The following is an 18,494-nucleotide window of genomic DNA, read 5'->3' on the forward strand; positions in this document are numbered from 1 at the left end:
CTGTTCCTTAAGTCCCGCTCTTTAAACAGGTAGGTGGGGAAACACTAGTAACTACTTTTTATTTCATTACCCTGCATTATCATCTTGGCTTTTATTGGCACATGTTCTGAATTACTGGATATGTGTCAAAGCTTTAAATTAAATGCATATGTACCTGTGAAATATATTTGTCTAGTGTAGCCAAATTGTACCTTGGGGAATAATATGTAAACTCTCTCAAGAGTTCCCACTACTGAATTCACATCTTCCATACCAAATATTTTCATAATTTCTTCAGGAATCAAGCCTCTTTTGTTATATTTTCCCTTCCAAGTCCACAGCTATATTCTGATAGTTGTAAATCAAGTTCTAGTCCACACCTACAATTAATATTCCCTGCTGAAAGAGGATGATTTTCCCAAAGATTTAAGCTCCATTATGGCATTTTTAGGTAGAATACAAAGGAATGCCAGCGTAATCCTCCTATCTTGCCAGTACCCCGTTACTACCACAAATCTACCATTATTATTCATTTTCCGCTTCTCTCACTATTGGAAGTCCTCTGGCAATTACTACTTTTTCCCCTTTGCCCCTAACATTCTACTGAATATCCATTTTGAAATCATTTCTTCACATGCTCATTTCTTTCCAAATGTGTCTCCTGCAGCATTGCTGTTTGTACTCTGCATTTCTTAATATAATCCAATGCACTTACTTTTTGTCTGTATCTGTCAAGCTATTTGTGTTCCAAAAGAATATGAATAGTGTAGCCATTATAATAAAAAAGTATTCCCACATTCTAATACTTGACAGCTTTTTAAAATTTCTGTTTCCAGCTCTTGGGTTACATACACCCACTAATGTTTGGCAGATTAAATCTTTAAAACAAACCAAAAAACATCAACTGTATAAATGAAAACCCTAAAGAAATACCCACACGTCACTGATATTTACATGAATGCTGTAACATGAAAATGTTTTTCAACTCTGATATGTCTGTAACCTGGAGCTTTTCTCCCTGACCCTCTGCTGAAAATGGACCCATGTCCAGTCAGACTTTCCCTGTAAACAAATGTAAAATAAAATAAATAAAAAGACTCTACCATAGATTACTGTGAGAGAGAGGTTATTTTGTTTTGCTTACTTGTAATTTGTATTGCTTCATTGCCCTCTTTTATTTTGCACATGGTAGTGTAATTTCTTTACTGTTTTCTAATTGTATTCTGTTTTCAATTGCATATTTAAGCTAGGAAAAATACCCCAGCTGTGTGTCTTGTGAGTCACACATAAATTACATTTTCCCCCACCCTCCACTCTGCTGCCTTTTTTTCCCCCCAACTCAACTGTCTCTGTAATTGTCCACCCCTTATGTTAATTGGGTCACATATTTACTTCCCTCTCCTCTTTCATTGGCTATTGTCAGTAAGCACAAAATTATCACTTTGTAAAATCACACCCTTCAGCTATTAAAATTTACTGGCCATCCCACTTTATTCTATACAGCCAGAATACTAAATCCACACCCCTTCCAATCTATCTTGCTCTTTTAAAATTAGTGTCTCTCTCCTTAGATTGATAAAGCTCAATTTACCCTCTTCTTTCATATTTAACTATTAGTGCACACTGCAACTATTAAATTAGCCCATTTTTCATCTTTCTTGTAAAAATCTGCAACATCTAATCCAAGACCACCAATTATTGGACAGCCAACATTCTACCTCTCCGTAATCATCTTAGAATTAGTGCTTTTGTTTTGCTCCCGGTAAAAGCAGGAGCACAGGGACATTATTTCCTGGACACTCCTGATGACCAGAAATCCCGATAACTTCTTCATAGGAGTCAGCTTGGAATTTGTGCTTATATTTTGCTCTTGGTGAGATGGTCACTGATTAAGCAGCGAGTGTATGTATGGAGCCTTCCTGATTGATCTGGTTGCTATTCAAGGCATAAGTCAGGAAAATGCTACAACAAGCCTACAGACCCCTGGACTCTTCTACTCTAGAGAAGAAGCAATGGGGCACTGTATCCCAGCAGAGTGAAACTGTGGTGAGAACAGCACTAGTAATAGCCAATCAGGTGAATCCCCCTCTTTTCATCATTCTTGACAAAGCTATTTTTCCTTTTCAGTAAGCACTGCTTGATTAGCTGTCTAACCGAACTTCAGAACATCTCCCTAAATACTTCGTCCATAAATCAGGTTATACTTCTCAGTTCTTGAGTGTTTTGCAGGGCCTTGTACAGACACAAACACCTTGAGTTGACATTTTTCCTGTAAAAGCACCCTTGAAATTTCACCAGTGCCTAGCTGCACACAGGGCAACCTGTTTGCAGTGATAAGCACTGTCCCCAGAGTTGCAAAACAAATACTTCTGACATTACTTTATATTCTCACCACAACTGCCAATAAAAAAAGGCCTGTTGCCATGGATAGGAACTTTCACAATATCTTCACTGCCAACTTGGTGGATATGAACATCAAAAAAAAAAAAAACTGATATGGTATGGGGGAGAAGGCAAAGCTCTCACATAAAAGCACTCCTAATATCAATCAGGTTGTCAGTTGTACACAAGCTACACCCATCACACACAGTTCAAAGCAGACACATTGACCCACATATGCTGAAATGTAGCCTTCCTAAGCGCCAGATGAAGTACACGTAACAAATACCCTCAATAGCCCCAAATGCACTCTTTCAAAACACTAACACCACATACAACCACATCACATGGAGCCTCTACCTCTAAGCCCATAAGGCAAGCACACAATTCAACATTCTGTTCATTAGAGACTCCATTGCGACACATACTGATGTCCCACTCACTAGGATGAATAAGGAGAAAGTCACTACACATGCACTCAGGTCATTAAACCACAAGTACCAGTATGACTCGCAGTCCATGTGGGTGTAAATGATTTGACATGTACCTCCCTAGACTATATGAAGACAGTAGTCATGGAGCTCTCGGAATGCGTGTCCCAGGCTGCTATAAGCCTAGCATCGAGGCAGCATTTTACCTTCTCCAAGGATGATGTCCCAATATGGACAGAAGATGATTAACAGTTAGCTTAGTTTCTGGTGACATTCTAAAGAGGTGCAGTATCTGTCAGCATGGAAGGATATGGTCAGACTACGCTGTTTTGCCAGGAATGGTTAGCACCTCTGCCCTATAAGGCTTTTGAATATTAGCCAAAACATTATCCACCCCCATAGTGTCTTTTCTAGGCAATGCCAAGCTGAAAATACTTTAAATATAAATCAAAACTAAGAAAATCTAAAGGTGTTACAGCTAACTGCTAGGAATCTAAAGAGGGCCCTCTCCCTACGAGCACTCCTCACCCTAGAGGATGCTGACATCTGTGCAGTCACTGAGACATGGTTTAAAGCCACAGAAAGAAGATCGGTACTGAAGGCTGTAATTCGTTCTACACATTTAGACCAGCTACTACACACACAGGGAATAAATGTGACGGTGTCTCTGTTTACATCAAAAGTAAATATACCTCAAGGCTGGTCAAGCAGAACAATACACTTGAGCTTCTCCATGTTCAAATCAAAGTGGCCAAAATCCCACACCATTTCCTTGCAAGCTACAGTTCTCTCTATGACCCGGGAAACCCATAACATGTATTTAGATTTATTGGAAACACTCACTAGCCAACCCAACTTGATTTTCATGGGCAACTTTAACTCCTTCACACCAATGGAGCTCAGGAAGTTTGATCTGTAACTTCCAATGGGCGGAGCCAAAGCCTTTTGACGGAACCAAATTATGTCCTCATATTTCAAACAAATGTTCATATCTCTGGAACTATAGGGCTTATGAAATAACTGTTAATGGCAAACTGTTCAGCACAAACTATTTTTATAGCGGTAGTATTCTTTAGCTTCTAGGTCTTGAATTTTATAATTCACACAGTCCACAGAGTATCTATTACACTTGTAATCAACTTACAATATATCAGTAACCACTCAAGTTACACACACACACACTGCCAGCATTTTATTCATCTAGCTGAAAGATTTTATAAGAGGCTACAGAGTTCTGTCTGTGTTACTTGGTTGCTGAGATACTTAGAAAAATGTGAAAATTTTATTTATATAAATTAATATCATAAAACCAACAGTTAATCTCTCTTTACCTGCACTAGACAGAGGTCAAATATTAATGCAGTTGAGTTTGCCATTGTGTAAACTTTAAGAGGATATCTTTTAAAACCTTGTACACACCATGGTTTTGGAATTGTTGATGCAAATATGAACAATCAATACTTGATGACTAGAGGCGTCAGTAGGAGATGCAGTTATCATCTGCATATAATGAGTTAATGGGAATCATATATGACACAAACAATGCAGGAACAGAGATTTCTGGATTTTTAAATTCAAACTCTCTAGCCCAGATTGTGAATACACTGATCAGGGGAGCAAACATACTGAATCTGTTCCTCACTAATATGGGAGAGTGCTGCGCACCCCCGTTGTAATGTCTCTGGCAACAAGATCAGACCACAAAACCGTCTCTTAATTGCTGCATAGAGGCAGCTGTTCCCAGCAGGAAGTACAGAGTTCACTCAAAAAAAAGTACCATGGTGGAATCACAACATCAATAGAGTGTATATCAAAATGAATAAAATCATGGCAAAAATAAGGAGGCATAGTATCCTGTAGGATAAAAGCACTCTCAGCAAGCTAAACAGCTCAGAGGATAAATAAAGTCTACCAAGGTCAAATTTAAGATAAATCTGACCTCCCTGGCCAAAGACAACCACAAGGTATTCTTTAGCTATGTCCACAACCTCAAAGCAGATGCACAAATGTGTGCAGAGCTCATTGCTAATGGAGCCACCTATACAGGGCCATTAGATATAGCAAACCTACTGGCAAAAAAATTCAGAGTTAACTTTCCCCCTCAACCTCCCCTCAGGAAATACCACCAGATAGAACTCTCCCTAGTATCAATAGGGAACAGGTCCTCAGTGCTCTTTCGAAGACCAAGAACACTGGACTGATAAGCCCAGACACTATCCCAGGATACCTTCTAAATAGTAGGAAGGATGATCTCTGGAATTACTATTTAACTGTAATTTCCCAACAGGCTTTGTACTTCATGAATGGAGAACAACAGTAGTCATCCCTCTGCACAAAGTTAGGCCCTCTACAGACCCTGGAAACAACAGATCCATATGTCTTCACTAGTCCCATATGCAAAGACATGGGAAAAAATTATCATGAAAGTGATGACATAGGAAACCTTCAAGCACTGGACTCAACCCAATTTGGTTTTGTCAAGGGCAGGCCATGCCCACTCAACCTGCTGAACTTTGAGAAGGTCACAAAAGCAATGGATGAGAGCAAAATGGTTCACATTGCTTACCTTGACCTGGCCAAAGTATCTGACATAACACTCCGCTCAGGCATTCTTGAGAAACTCAAAAAGTTCGGTATAAACTCTTAAGCACCATGTTCAATAATAGCCTCGCATCAGGCTTTGTGCCCACTGAATGGCGCACAGCAACAGTTATCCCACTCCACAAAGGGGGAGCCACCACTGATCCCGGGAACTATCGACCTATTAGCCTGACGAGCCTGGTCTGCAAGGCCATGGAACGTACCATCATGGAACTCGTAAACAAAGACATTGGTAACCTCCAAACTCTGGATCCCACCCAGTTTGGGTTTGCAAAAGGCAGATCATGCCTCCTGAACCTGATCGACTTTGAGGCAGTCACCAAAGCCATGGATGAGGGTAAGGTGGTTCACGCAGCCTATCTTGACCTCACCAAGGCTTTCGACACCATCCCCCATTCTGGAATTCTAGCTAAACTCACTAAACTAGGTATAAATCCCTACGTCACAAGATGGATTGCCAATTGGCTCACTGACAGAACCCACACTGTAAAAGTTGCAGACTCCATATCTGACCTCAAAGCAGTGACAAGTGGAGTACCACAGGGTTCCGTCCTGGGACCTCTCCTGTTTGGTATCTACTTCTCTGACATACAGGCTAACACAGAAGGCCTCTGGCTAACCAAGTTCGCAGATGGCTACAAACTAGGAACCATAGTCAAGTCCCTAAATGATGTAGACATCCTACAGAAGGGCCTCACTGAGACAGATGCCTGGTGTCAGAGCCATGGCCTCAAGCTCAATGCCAAAAAGTGCAGGGTCATCCCCTTTGGTAAAAACTGTGTACCCATGAACTACCACATAGGCAGCAATCTACTTAACACTGAATGTATGATAAAGAGACCTTGGGACCCAGGTGGACAGTAGTCTGTCCTTTGATAGTCACATCACCACAATAGTCAGGAAGTCCTTCTACGTAGCATACCTCATCATAAAAGGGTTCTTATCCAGGAAAAAAGAGGTCATTGTTCCCCTCTACTCATCACTCATTAGACCCATTATAGAGTAAAACGCCCGTTTTGGAATGTACCTCACAAGACATCGGCAGCAGCTGAAAAGACCACAGAAGTACCTCCAAGAGGATTACTGGCCTCAAACAAATGCCCTACACTGACCACCTCAAAAAAAACTGCAGCTTTACTCCATAGCATATTGCCTACTCCGAGGTGATCTCTGCCTAACATATAAAGCTATGTCAAACCCAGAGCTGCTGGACATGCTACACCTAAAGAAATCCCAATCCCTCCGAGCTATACGCTCTAGGGACCTAAACCTTGTCACCACAATAAACAGGACACGCTGGAGGGATAGATTCCTGTCCCAGAGACTTCCTATACTCTGGAACAAGCTATCCATCTATGTCAAGCAAAGTTCTTCATTAGCACTCTTCAAGAAAAATCTTGATGAGTGGATGGGAAATCGGAAATACACCCCGGGGATCACTTCTGTGTCTCTGCTGGACAGTGGCACAGGAAAATAACTTTCTTGAGTGGCGTAAGCTACGGTACCTTGCTGGCTAGGCTTACGTAGGCCCTTGGGCAGATAGCCTAGTACCTACCTATGAACCTATGTCACCTGAATAGCCAGCTGACTCACAGATAGGACCCAGGAGGTTAGAACTGGAAGTCCACCTCTATAGAAAGGCCATTCACAAATGGAGTTCCTTAGGGATTGGTCTTGGGACTGTTCCTTTTTGGCATTTACTTCTCTGAAATCAAGGCCATTGTCAAGGGCCTCTGGCTAACTAAACTTGCAAATTAGGAGCAGTCAGAGAAACCTTCACGGACACTAATGTTCTCCAAGAAGGGATGACAGACAACTTGTGTCAAAGTCATGGACTAAAACTAAATGCCAAAAAATGCATAATAGTATCATTTGGGAAGTCACCCATCCCTGGTAACTATAATATTAACACACCCCCAATAGTCAACCCAGTAGTCAAGGAGAGCAATCTAGCCTTTGACTACCACGTGATCTGTAGTAGTGAGGAAATCATTCAATGATGAGAAACTTTACAATGTCCCCTTTGGTATGTACTTAACCAAGCACACACAACTGTTGGAATTTCTGCAGATATTCCTCAAGAGTACAGGGTGCATGTAATATGTCATCTGCAGACCACCTTAAAGCCCTATCCTTGTATTCCGTCTCCTACAGGTTGTTGAAGGGAGATCTACTCCTAGCATACAAGGCATTGTCAGACCCCACCCTGATGGACCTCCTGCATATCTGCAAAACAACACTATAATTACCAGTTCTAAAGACTTAAACCTTGCATGTGACACAAATAAGACCTGCTGGAAAGTCAGTTATGTATCCCATAGACTAACCCTTCCTTGGAACAGCTCACCCATCCATGGGAAGCAGAGTTCTTCCCTAACCCAATTAAACTGCAACTTGGACAACTGGATGGGGAACAGGAAATTCATCCCTGGTCGCTAATGGACAAAGGTAGCCTTTAAAATGGTTCATCTCCCAAGGTCCCGCTTACACTAATCAAGGATGTAAGAACTTGTCAGATATTTGGCTAGGCTTAAGAAGGCCCTTGTGGTCATTGGCCTAGTACACACCTATAAAAACACACCCGGAACACCCCCATTACCTCCTAATTTAATCCACATACTATGTACATCTTCAAATAATGAAGTTCAACCCTCATAAAACAACTGTCCCAAATCAACAACTGTAACCACATGTATTACCTAACCTTAAATTATGCCTACCCATGCTAAAGCACCTGTGCTACAGACTGTGTTCCCGCTTACACTAATTGCTGTCTGTTCATTTCTTATCTCTATTCTCCTCCAAGATGTGAAAAACAGCTTGTATGCTTTCAGAAGACATTAACGGTTATCCTTAAGAAGAAAATGCACTGCCTATCTTTAAATAAAACTAAAATATATTTTCTTCTCGAGTAAATGCACTGAAGTATTTAAATGCACGGGAAGCTGACATCTCTTATTCACTTCAAATAATTTCAAACTATTCCTTACTGAGCTACTTAACCTTGTACCTTTTAATTTTACATTTGTCTCAATTGCCTGCACCTTCAATCAGCTTGTCTCCATAGAAAGATAAGAACCTATTGTAGAACTGCCCTCAGCTTCAGACTTAACTCATGTGGAGCATTTGTGAAAGGAAAGAATGGATTCACCATGTTTTCTTATTTTTCAAGCCCACATGCTTACACAATAAAACTTGCTTTTAGATTAAACTAAGGGAATTAACCCAAGCATTCACCTATGCAAAAGTAAGAGAAAACAATCTCAATTGTACATAGGTTCATAGGTAGGTACTAGGCTATTGGCCCTAGGGCCTATATAAGCCTAGCCAAAGGTACCCTGGCTTTCACCACCCAAGAAAATTATTTTCCTGTTCCACTGTCGAGCAGAGCCACAGAAGTGATCCCCGTGGTGAATTTCCTCCCATCCAATCATCAAGATTTTTCTTGAACAGTGCTAATGAGGAGCTTTGTTTGATATAGATAGGTAGTTTGTTCCAGAGTATGGGAAGTCTCTGGGACAGGAATCTATCCCTCCAGCATGTTCTGTTTATTGTGGTGATGAGGTTTAGATCCCTAGAGGTGGAGCTTGTAGGGATTGGGATTTCTTTAAGTGGAGCATGTCTAAAAGCTCTGGGTTTGACATAGCTTTGTGCGTTAGGCAGAGATCGCCTCTGAGTAGGCGATATGCAACGGAGTAAAGCTGCAGTTTTTTGAGACGTCTGCATAGGGCATCTCTTTGAGGCCAGTAATCCTCTTTGTGAGGTATTTCTGTGGCCTTTCCAGTTGTTGTAGATGTCTTGTGAGGTACATACCAAAAGGGGCATTGTACTCTATAATGGGTCTAATGAGTGACGAGAGGGGAACAATGACCTCTTTTTTCCTGGATGAGAAACCTTTTGTGATGAGGTGTGCCACATAGAAGGATTTCCTGGCTACTGTGGCGATGTGATTATCAAAGGAGAGACTACTGTCCACCTGTGTCCCAAGGTCTCATCACTTTCTATAATCAGTAAAATTTAAACCCCATCTCCCCAACAGCCCAGGATTACAGCATATCAACTTAAACATGGTTTTGTCCAGCCTTTCTTCTCCTTTTGCATTTAATGCCTACATTTCATAAACCAAAAAAGTACTTTTCTACTTTAGTAACCATCACATACAGCAATCAATGAAGACTCATCTTTACCCCCTCATTTTAGATACCCCTGACTACAAATTATATAAATCTGCTTTACTGTACAACATGCAGTTTATATCATGCAATTTTTAAAACAGAAACGGTCAACTTATGGCTACTTTTAAGTGCCCTTCTAAACATTAATGACATGAAGTTGGGTATATGCCTTTCAGTTCACCCACAAGTTTAACAAAGTCAGCAGCCTCTTTTTCTTGTAAAGTCGTATTTCACAAATGTAACTGATACTTTATATACTAGTTTCAGTGTTGCTAGCCTTCTTCCTGTTTATTTATTTATTTTTTTTATCTCCCAACACCAGACTCTGGTTCAAGTCCAAGATACTCTCAATTCTTCTAATCAGCTCCTGTACTTCCGTCTCTTATTTTCCTTTGGGACACTGGAAAAACTTTTATTGACAGTCTCTGCGAGCTTTACTGTCACAAGAACGAGAAGCAGAGTCCCTTTCTGTCTGATGACTCCTTTTTTAAGCAAGCATATGTATTTCCTCCTTAGCCTGCTCTGCATCAGAAATACCTTTAATCCCCCTGGATCAAAATATTTTTAAGACAGCTGGATACAACAACTTGAATCTCACACCTGCTTCTCAACATTCCCTTATTGCTGCGATATATTTGCTTCTCTTCTAACTGGTAAACAATGAATAATAATTTTCCACATACTCTACTTTATCCAAATGTTGATACTTTGCCCTTATGCCACAGTTTTGTCAAGATCAACTCTTTCTGCTTGTATGACTATATCTTTACTAATACAGGTTTTGGTAGTTTGGCCAGGTTTGGAACAAAGTCAATGTGCCCTTTTGTTTAACAAATACTGCTGTAGAGAACTGATCCAGTTGCTTATTTGTGATTTCATACAGTTAATACTGTCTGTTCCTTCCAGATTCACATGTTGTCTGTGTTCTGTCCTCCTCTTACTATACTCTTTGTATGTGTGTGTGTGTGTGTGTGTGTGTGTGTGTGTGTGTGTGTGTGTGTGTGTGTATGTATATATATATATATATATATATATATATATATATATATATATATATATATATATATATATATATATATATATATATATATATATTTTCTTTATTTCAACCTCTGATTTTTGCAGTTTTTAACAGTTCACCTTCTTCCATTTTTATAGCCTTTTGTTGTTTCAGTTGATGTAATCCTTCAGTGTTCAATTAGTTTTCATTATCTCAGAGTACATTTGATTTTCTGGAAGCGATCTCTTGTGCTGAAGCTTAAACTTTTTTTTTTTTTTTTTTGCTGAACAGCTGCAGGATTTTCCCAGTCAGTGTTTTCTCTTCACTTTTTCTTGTCTATTTTCTTTCAGGTTCTCTTAAGTTTCTTCTTTACGGACATGTAGAAAGTGTACTTACTAGCCAGTAATTGAATTTTACTAAAGCTGGCACACTTACTAGCCCCTATCTCTCAGTTTCTTTTGTCACTAGGGCAGCTGAAAATAAGCTGTTGATCAGTGGGCAGCCATCCTGGAAGTCCAAAATGTTCATATGTTGAGAAAATGCTTGGTTTGATATGGATCTAGTGTATGTGGATTTTGAAAGTAGTGGTAGGAAGAAAAACCCTGTCTGCGATTAATGTCAGAACTGCATTCCATGCTATTAAAAGAATGAAAACAGGAACATTTGGAGATTTAACATTCTGTTTACATTTTTCAATAAAATAAACTGTGATAGCCATCTGTGAAGTTATTAAAAAGCAGAAGACAAAGATTTCCAGGACTACAAAAGGCTTTGTAATACTCCTTTTTTTGTTTATGCTGACAGTAACTTTACTGAACTGGATCAACCATGTTGAAATGGCTTTCGATTAATCCAGAGTAAGTATTGTGCAAACTATTTTAGGTATTCCTCCTTTTAGATTAATTTCCTCCAAACCCTTTTGATATTATTGTATCATTTCACACTGAGGCAGGGAATTTGTAATACTCCTTTTTTTGTTTATGCTGACAGTAACTTTACTGAACTGGATCAACCATGTTGAAATGGCTTTCGATTAATCCAGAGTAAGTATTGTGCAAACTATTTTAGGTATTCCTCCTTTTAGATTAATTTCCTCCAAACCCTTTTGATATTATTGTATCATTCCACACTGAGGCAGGGAATGAAGAGTGTACTGATAAACAAAGATGGGAGTAATTTCATTTTTAAAAATTTAATTCCATTAGTGATGATTTTGCTAATGACCACACATTTGCAATTGATGCAAATTAATTTAGTGTGATACCGGTTTGAATATTCAATAACTATAAAAAAATCTTTGTGATAATGCCTACCTAAAGTGCCCATGACGGAATCCTTTTTGATTTCTGAACAGTGTTCAGGATTAAGACCATTATGAAAACTTGCATGTCAGAACTACCATTCCGTCTTCAGTGTTCTAAATGCAGGAATAATGTATATACACAATAAAAAGCTAAAATAACATACAATGAAGCATTCGCAATGCTAACATTTACTTTTATTTACTTACCTAATGATATCATCAGATAGTACCATCCCTTCCAAACTAAGGTTCACTAGTTTCCGACAGCGACTAAAGATGTCCTCAAGAGCTGATATGGTCATCTGACAATTGGATAGGTCTGCATGTTGTAAACGAAGAGGTCTATGGCAAAAATTCAGCAGTTATAAGGTAAAAGTAGCACAGCACTGGTAGATATTAAAAACATGGCATTCTTTTTTTTTCAAAATTTTTTATTGATTTTCCAATAACAATCATTTAAACAACAAATTATAATAAAACTATATACAAATTTTACAAAGGCCTCAAGCACTATATAAAATGTTATAAATGTAAAGAATGGTACAATATTCATTCATTCATACTTTCAATACGACTAATTTGATGGAGACAAATCTAAATTCAATGACTGAATAAGGGAAGAAACTCTTGTCCACGGGTTGTTAAGTCCAGTCCATTTTCTGGGATATATTCTTGCTTCTTTAACTTTTTATTTCCATCGATGCCACTGTAACCAAGAGGATCTTGAAATCTTGTAAGGTTGGAATGGAGGATGACTTCCATCTTCTTGTAATACATTTTTGGCTACTGCTAGAACTGTCCAAAGAAGATACTCATTTTTGTTATTCAATACAATAGATTCATTTACATTAAGAAAAATTAATGATTTTGATAATATAAAGGAATCAGTAAAGATGGCTTGAAGAAAATTTTCTTAATGCAAGAACAATCATAAAATATAAGAGACCAATCGGCCTTGCATTTTAAAGAACACCTCCAATACATCTCCTGTTCAGAGGAGCTAAATTTAGCTATCTTACTAGACATGTAAAAACCTCTATGCAAAAATTTCCATGAGAAAATTTTCCATATTTGTAAGTTAGAGGTTAGTTTAAGAGAATGTAAAATATTTGATTTATTCGCAGAAGTTAGGGACAATGTGCAATCTTTAGTGATAAAATCCCAAAACCTCTGATTAGGAGTACTCTTATAAGTAATAATAATTTTATAAGTTTTTGAAATTAATTTACCATGAAGTACTTCATTCATAAGAGTTATGCATTTAGGTGGAGACCTAAAGGAAGAACTCTGTATTGTGCTGCATAAGTCTTGAGTAAATGGAAGCAAACTATTTAGAACTAGCCAGTCTGATGATGGTAGATCATATTCTTTGATCAGAATTTGTGCATCTATGTAATTAAATATTTTGTACAATGCAACCAGCATGTAATTTTTTTCATTTTCCAATACCTGAGTGCATCTAAACTAATATTATCAAAAAAAAATTTTTTGTAGCTTTAAAGGGGAATAGAAGCTGGATCCATATTTTAATGTCAATATTGTAATTTACAAAGCTTCTAAAGGACTTATAAATACAATTTAAGTAATCTAGATTAGTGAATTTAATAGTATTATACTGTATATTAATACAAAGTACATACCAACGCTTGTTACTTAATTCACTTAATTGCAATTTTTTATTAGTTTATTTTCATTTAGGATGATACTTGTATGCAGCATTTTCCAAGCCGAAAAGTATTTGGGATCTATCCAATTTAATATTGTTTTTTAGGTTAGAGGCTTTGATATAGGATTCTAAATCTGGAAATTGTATTCCTGCAAGCTCCCATGGTCTGATATGACTGGTTAGAGCTATTCTATTTTTTTGGGGTACCATATACATTTTAATAGAGTTTTGTTTATTTCTTTTAAAAGTTTTTTACTGGGTAATACAGAAATAGAAAGAGCTATGTAATTTATTTTTGGCAATAAGATTATTTTAATTAATTGTAATCTATCTTCAAATTTTAGATGCAATTTATTCCATTTCTCTTTGAGAGTTTTTAGTGAGTTTACAATGTTTTTATAGTTTGTGTTTAAAAGTTAGGTCTATATTTTCACATAGGTCAATCCCTAGATACTTCAAAGAAGAAATCTGTTTCCTAATTATTTCATTATTGGTTGAATTAGTATTATCATTACAATTTTTTTTATTCAAGAGCATATGATTAGATTTAGAACTACTCATTTTAAGGCCAGAAATATAGTAAAATGTTTTGACTAACATATCTAATTCTTGTAAGGATTCTTTGGAATTTATTAAAGTAAGCAAGATATCATCTGCAAATAACATCATCTTGGAATTAAATTATTTATATTTAGGCCTATAATTTTAGGATCTGACTGAATTGCCAAAGAAAGAGGTTCTATTGCTAAAGCAAATAAAATCGGAGACATTGGGCATCCTTGTTTGGTACCTTTAGTAATTGTAATTGACTCCGACACAAATGGAGCTAATTTTGCATAAGCTAAATTATTATAATAAATATTTTTTATAAAAGTAATTAATTGAGAGGGGAATTTATATAATTCTAGAATTTTAAAAATATAATTCCAGTTTAATGAATCAAAGGCTTTCTCAATATCAAGAGATATTATAAGAGCCTCTTGTTTGTCTCCATTTATAATATCGATAGTAGTTATAATTCTTTGAATATTATCTTGGGTATGTCTGTTATAAATGAATCCTGTTTGGTCCTCTGAAATGAGATGAGTTAATGATTTCTTAAATCTGTTAACTAATATAGACATTAATAGCTTATAATCATTGTTAATCAGAGAAATTGGTCTATATGATTTGCATAAATGGGAGTCTTTATTTTCTTTTAATATAGGCGTAATTAATGAGTATCTCCATGAGGGAGGAATTCTACCTCGTAAATAAGATTAATTTAGGGCTTTATGTAAGAGTGATACAGCAGAAGGTGACAGAAGCTTATATATTTCATTAATAATATCAATACCTAGTGATTTATTATTTTTGCTTTCCTGAATTTTCTCAATAATTTTCTTTAGACAGATTTGTTTCTGAATCTCATTAATCGAAGTCTCTGGTAGATTCTTAAATACTAGGAAGTTCAAGCTGTGTTCTGAGAATTCATATTGAATGTCTTTTTGTACTGTTCTGAGAAGTGATACTTAAAAGCATCCAAAATATCACCAATATCAGAAACTTTTTTATTATTTCTCCCTTCATGGAATATACTCACAATATTATTTTCAATAGAGTTTCTTTTCACTCTCAGTGTTAAATTACACGTGTATTTTGGAGATAAGAGAAATAATTTAATCTTAATTTTTCTAGGGCCAAGTTGGTTTTACGAGTTAAAATGTCATTATATTTTTTGTTTAAGGATTCTATTTCTTTTTTCTTATGTGGAATGGTTCTAGTATTATCTTTATTAATACAATTTGTTTTTGTATATTAGATAATTCCGACTCCCATTCCTTCATTTTATTATTAAACCATGCAATAATTTTGCCATATAAGTAGGCTTTCAATGAATCCCAAAGTATTACTACATTTACTTCGCTGGTTAAATTTGTATCCAAGAAGAATTCTATCTCTGTATCAAGCCAAGGTTTGAACTGTTTCAATTTAGCAATGTATGCTGGTATTCTTTTAATGAAAGATATTTTTAATTTTCAAACTGCTTTTAAAAAATAAGTGCATTATGATCAGTCATAGGGCATGGGACTATTGTAAAGCATGATATTTTTGTTTTTAGATCTTGGGATATAAATACTTTATCAATTCTGGTTTGAGTCCTACATCTAAAATCACACTGGGAAAATTCTAATGAATTATCATTTCTAAGATAAAATAAATCAAATAACTTTAAGTTATCTACCCATTTTTTAAGATTTTTCCCTATAGCAGTAATACGAAAAGCTCTCTTATTAGTAGTTTCGGAGTCATTCAATAAACAATTAAAATCTCCTCCTACAATCAGACTACTCTTAGAATTGTTAGTGATGAGTTCTAAGTGCGTTTTAATTGTTGCTACCCCAATTCCCGGAAACCAATAGACATTGACCAGTGTCCAAATTCTATTTCTAAATTTTATTATTATAATTGATACGAGTCCTTCCTTATCTTCATAATTATACAAAAATTTGAGGAGAGATAACACTTTTCCTCCATAGTGTTAGAACACCTCTGGTCTTTTTGGTAAATGAGGAGTTGGATAGTTTTAAGTATTCGTTTGGGTCCAGCTAAAACTATCATTTATTTTGAAGTGGGTTTCTTCCAAGACTATTACTTGTGCTTTATTTAATTTCAAATATTTTAATAGGTTGAGTCTTTTCCATGGATTATTTAGTCCATTAACGTTTAAGGAAAGAAAAAATCAAATCCATCTTATTTATTTAATGTTTAAAGTATAATAAATGTGATAAAGTAATCATAATATATAAGATTTGCACACCCTTCTTGGAAGAATTATATTTAAGCAATAAGGTGTTGTTTCCCAATGTAAAATACAATTTAATATCAGGCCGAAAAAAAAGAAATATTCAAAGCTAAACTTTTAACAATCAGTAAATCCATTAACTGACATGGAATGTAAAATATTCCTAATCTGACAGGGGAAAAAAAAAAAAAAACAGTCAGATTAACCATCACTTCCAATTTTTGGAATGAATTTGCCCAGCTTGAGGCTCCAGAGTATACATTTTATGAAGTTCTATAGATTAATTAACATGAGGGAACATCAATATATTGATGTAATACATAGTTTAATTGTATCTAGTACAATTAAATCTCACTAATAAGCCTTTGATTAAGAAATACATATCATTTCTGTATGAATTATTATACAAGTGAAGAATTAACAATTTGATAATAAGCATGTATAGATAATATTTATCAATTAAAGTCTCAAGAGCATCTGGATACATAACATTTTCAGTAATTTAAAGATAGAGCATAACAATATTAATCAGGATAAATCAATACAGTATTAGATCAGCATTTAAAATATTTATAGTAATAAAGATTACATGCAACTAATTGCCAAAGCATTTCTCTTACTAAGAGGTATTATGTGATCGTCACTCCTCTATATATTAATTTCACATATTTCCCTATTGCTACTAGATAGTAACAATATTACCATAATATAAACATGAGCAGGACATATGGAAATGGAATGTATATTTATAAATGGTGATTGTTGACAGAGGAGATGCTACCCAAGCAGTTCCTATCTATCACAAACTCAAAGTTCATATAGTCATGGAAAGATTCCAACAATAACTAATACATATAAATTTACTTTCTAACAAATTATGCAAAGTTTTATATAAAGAAGCATGTCTTAATACATCAACAATAGAGTAGTTTTTACTATTGTGAGGTTAAATTTGGTAGAGTTAACAATATCAAACACATTTAAATGTAAGATTCATTACTAATTCAAGCAAAATCCTTCTTTTTTTTCTTTCCTTCACCTTTTTCCCTCTTTTTGTACATACATATTTATGTCTTTCCTCTTTATTTCCTCTTTCTATTCCCCTTTCAGTTTCCTTTTAATGAAAGGAAACATTTGCTATATGATCCTTAGCCTTTATCATTACATTTCTTATATTGATTTGAACATTTGAACACTGCATAGAGAGTCTTTTGCTGTAACATAGGACTTCAACCTTTTACCCAGGTCGGCCTTGGTGACCTAGTTAATTACAATAATACTGTGTTTGTGTATAAACTTTGTTTGCATCATAGTACTTGTTTCCTTTTATATACACAGACACACACGTATATATATATATATATATATATATATATATATATATATATATATATATATATATATATATATATATATATATACACATACACACACACACACATACACACACACGTTCATAATCCTCTAGGGCTTTAACATTTTGAAAATAGCTTAACTTCTTTATATACAAACTGCAGAATGGAGATTAATAGTAACATCACTGAACATGGTTAAGCAGAAATGTATTCATATCTTAAATATTTGTGCCTCACGGGCCTGCCCTTATAACAGTTTTAATGTATATTTCCACAATGGCTCCTTTGTAAAGTACAGCATAGTTATACCAAATGAAGTAAATATCACAAATTAAAACGGAGACAGCTCGAGTCCAAATGTGAAGTGATGATACTAGTAAATGATTTTGTACGCTCTCTATAAATCTCTTTTCCATTTAACCCACTGAGAGACTTTAAGCATGGGTAGTTTAGATGTGTTAGAGCCATTTGTAACTAAATTTTTATGTTATATTCTACTAATTTGTCACCAAATTATTTCCTCGACATCCAGGACTGATGACAAGATGTGTATACTTGGCATGTTTAGTTGAGAACAAAACATTATATTTTGCTGCAAAATGTATAGCTTTATCAGATTACTACTTTAATTAAAATAAATTGCACACACTGTATAAATAGTCTTTACTACTGACTGCCATTTACATAATGAGCAGACTCTGCTACCTTATAATGGTCGATATTAACTTGCAAATAAAAAAAAAAAAACATTTCAAATAATTCACATCTGACTTAGGATATTGTGACTTCTGAAATCTTACTTTGCATTTTTTTTTCTTTA

General features: G+C 35.8%; 1 protein-coding gene across 2 annotated transcripts in view; it reads right to left on the bottom strand.

The window, feature by feature from the left end:
• Positions 1 to 18,494, bottom strand: part of SKP2 (S-phase kinase associated protein 2) — a 420,463-nt gene that overhangs the window by 235,673 nt on the left and 166,296 nt on the right. For both annotated transcript variants that reach the window (XM_044069967.1, XM_044069968.1), the window contains exon 5: positions 12,076 to 12,210. In XM_044069967.1, coding sequence (XP_043925902.1) covers positions 12,076 to 12,210 — 135 coding nt within the window. The remainder of the gene's footprint in view (positions 1 to 12,075; positions 12,211 to 18,494) is intronic.

The sequence above is a fragment of the Protopterus annectens genome, chromosome 1.part0 (genome assembly GCF_019279795.1).
Source record: "Protopterus annectens isolate FY-2018-M chromosome 1.part0, PAN1.0, whole genome shotgun sequence".
NCBI lineage: Eukaryota > Metazoa > Chordata > Ceratodontiformes > Protopteridae > Protopterus > Protopterus annectens.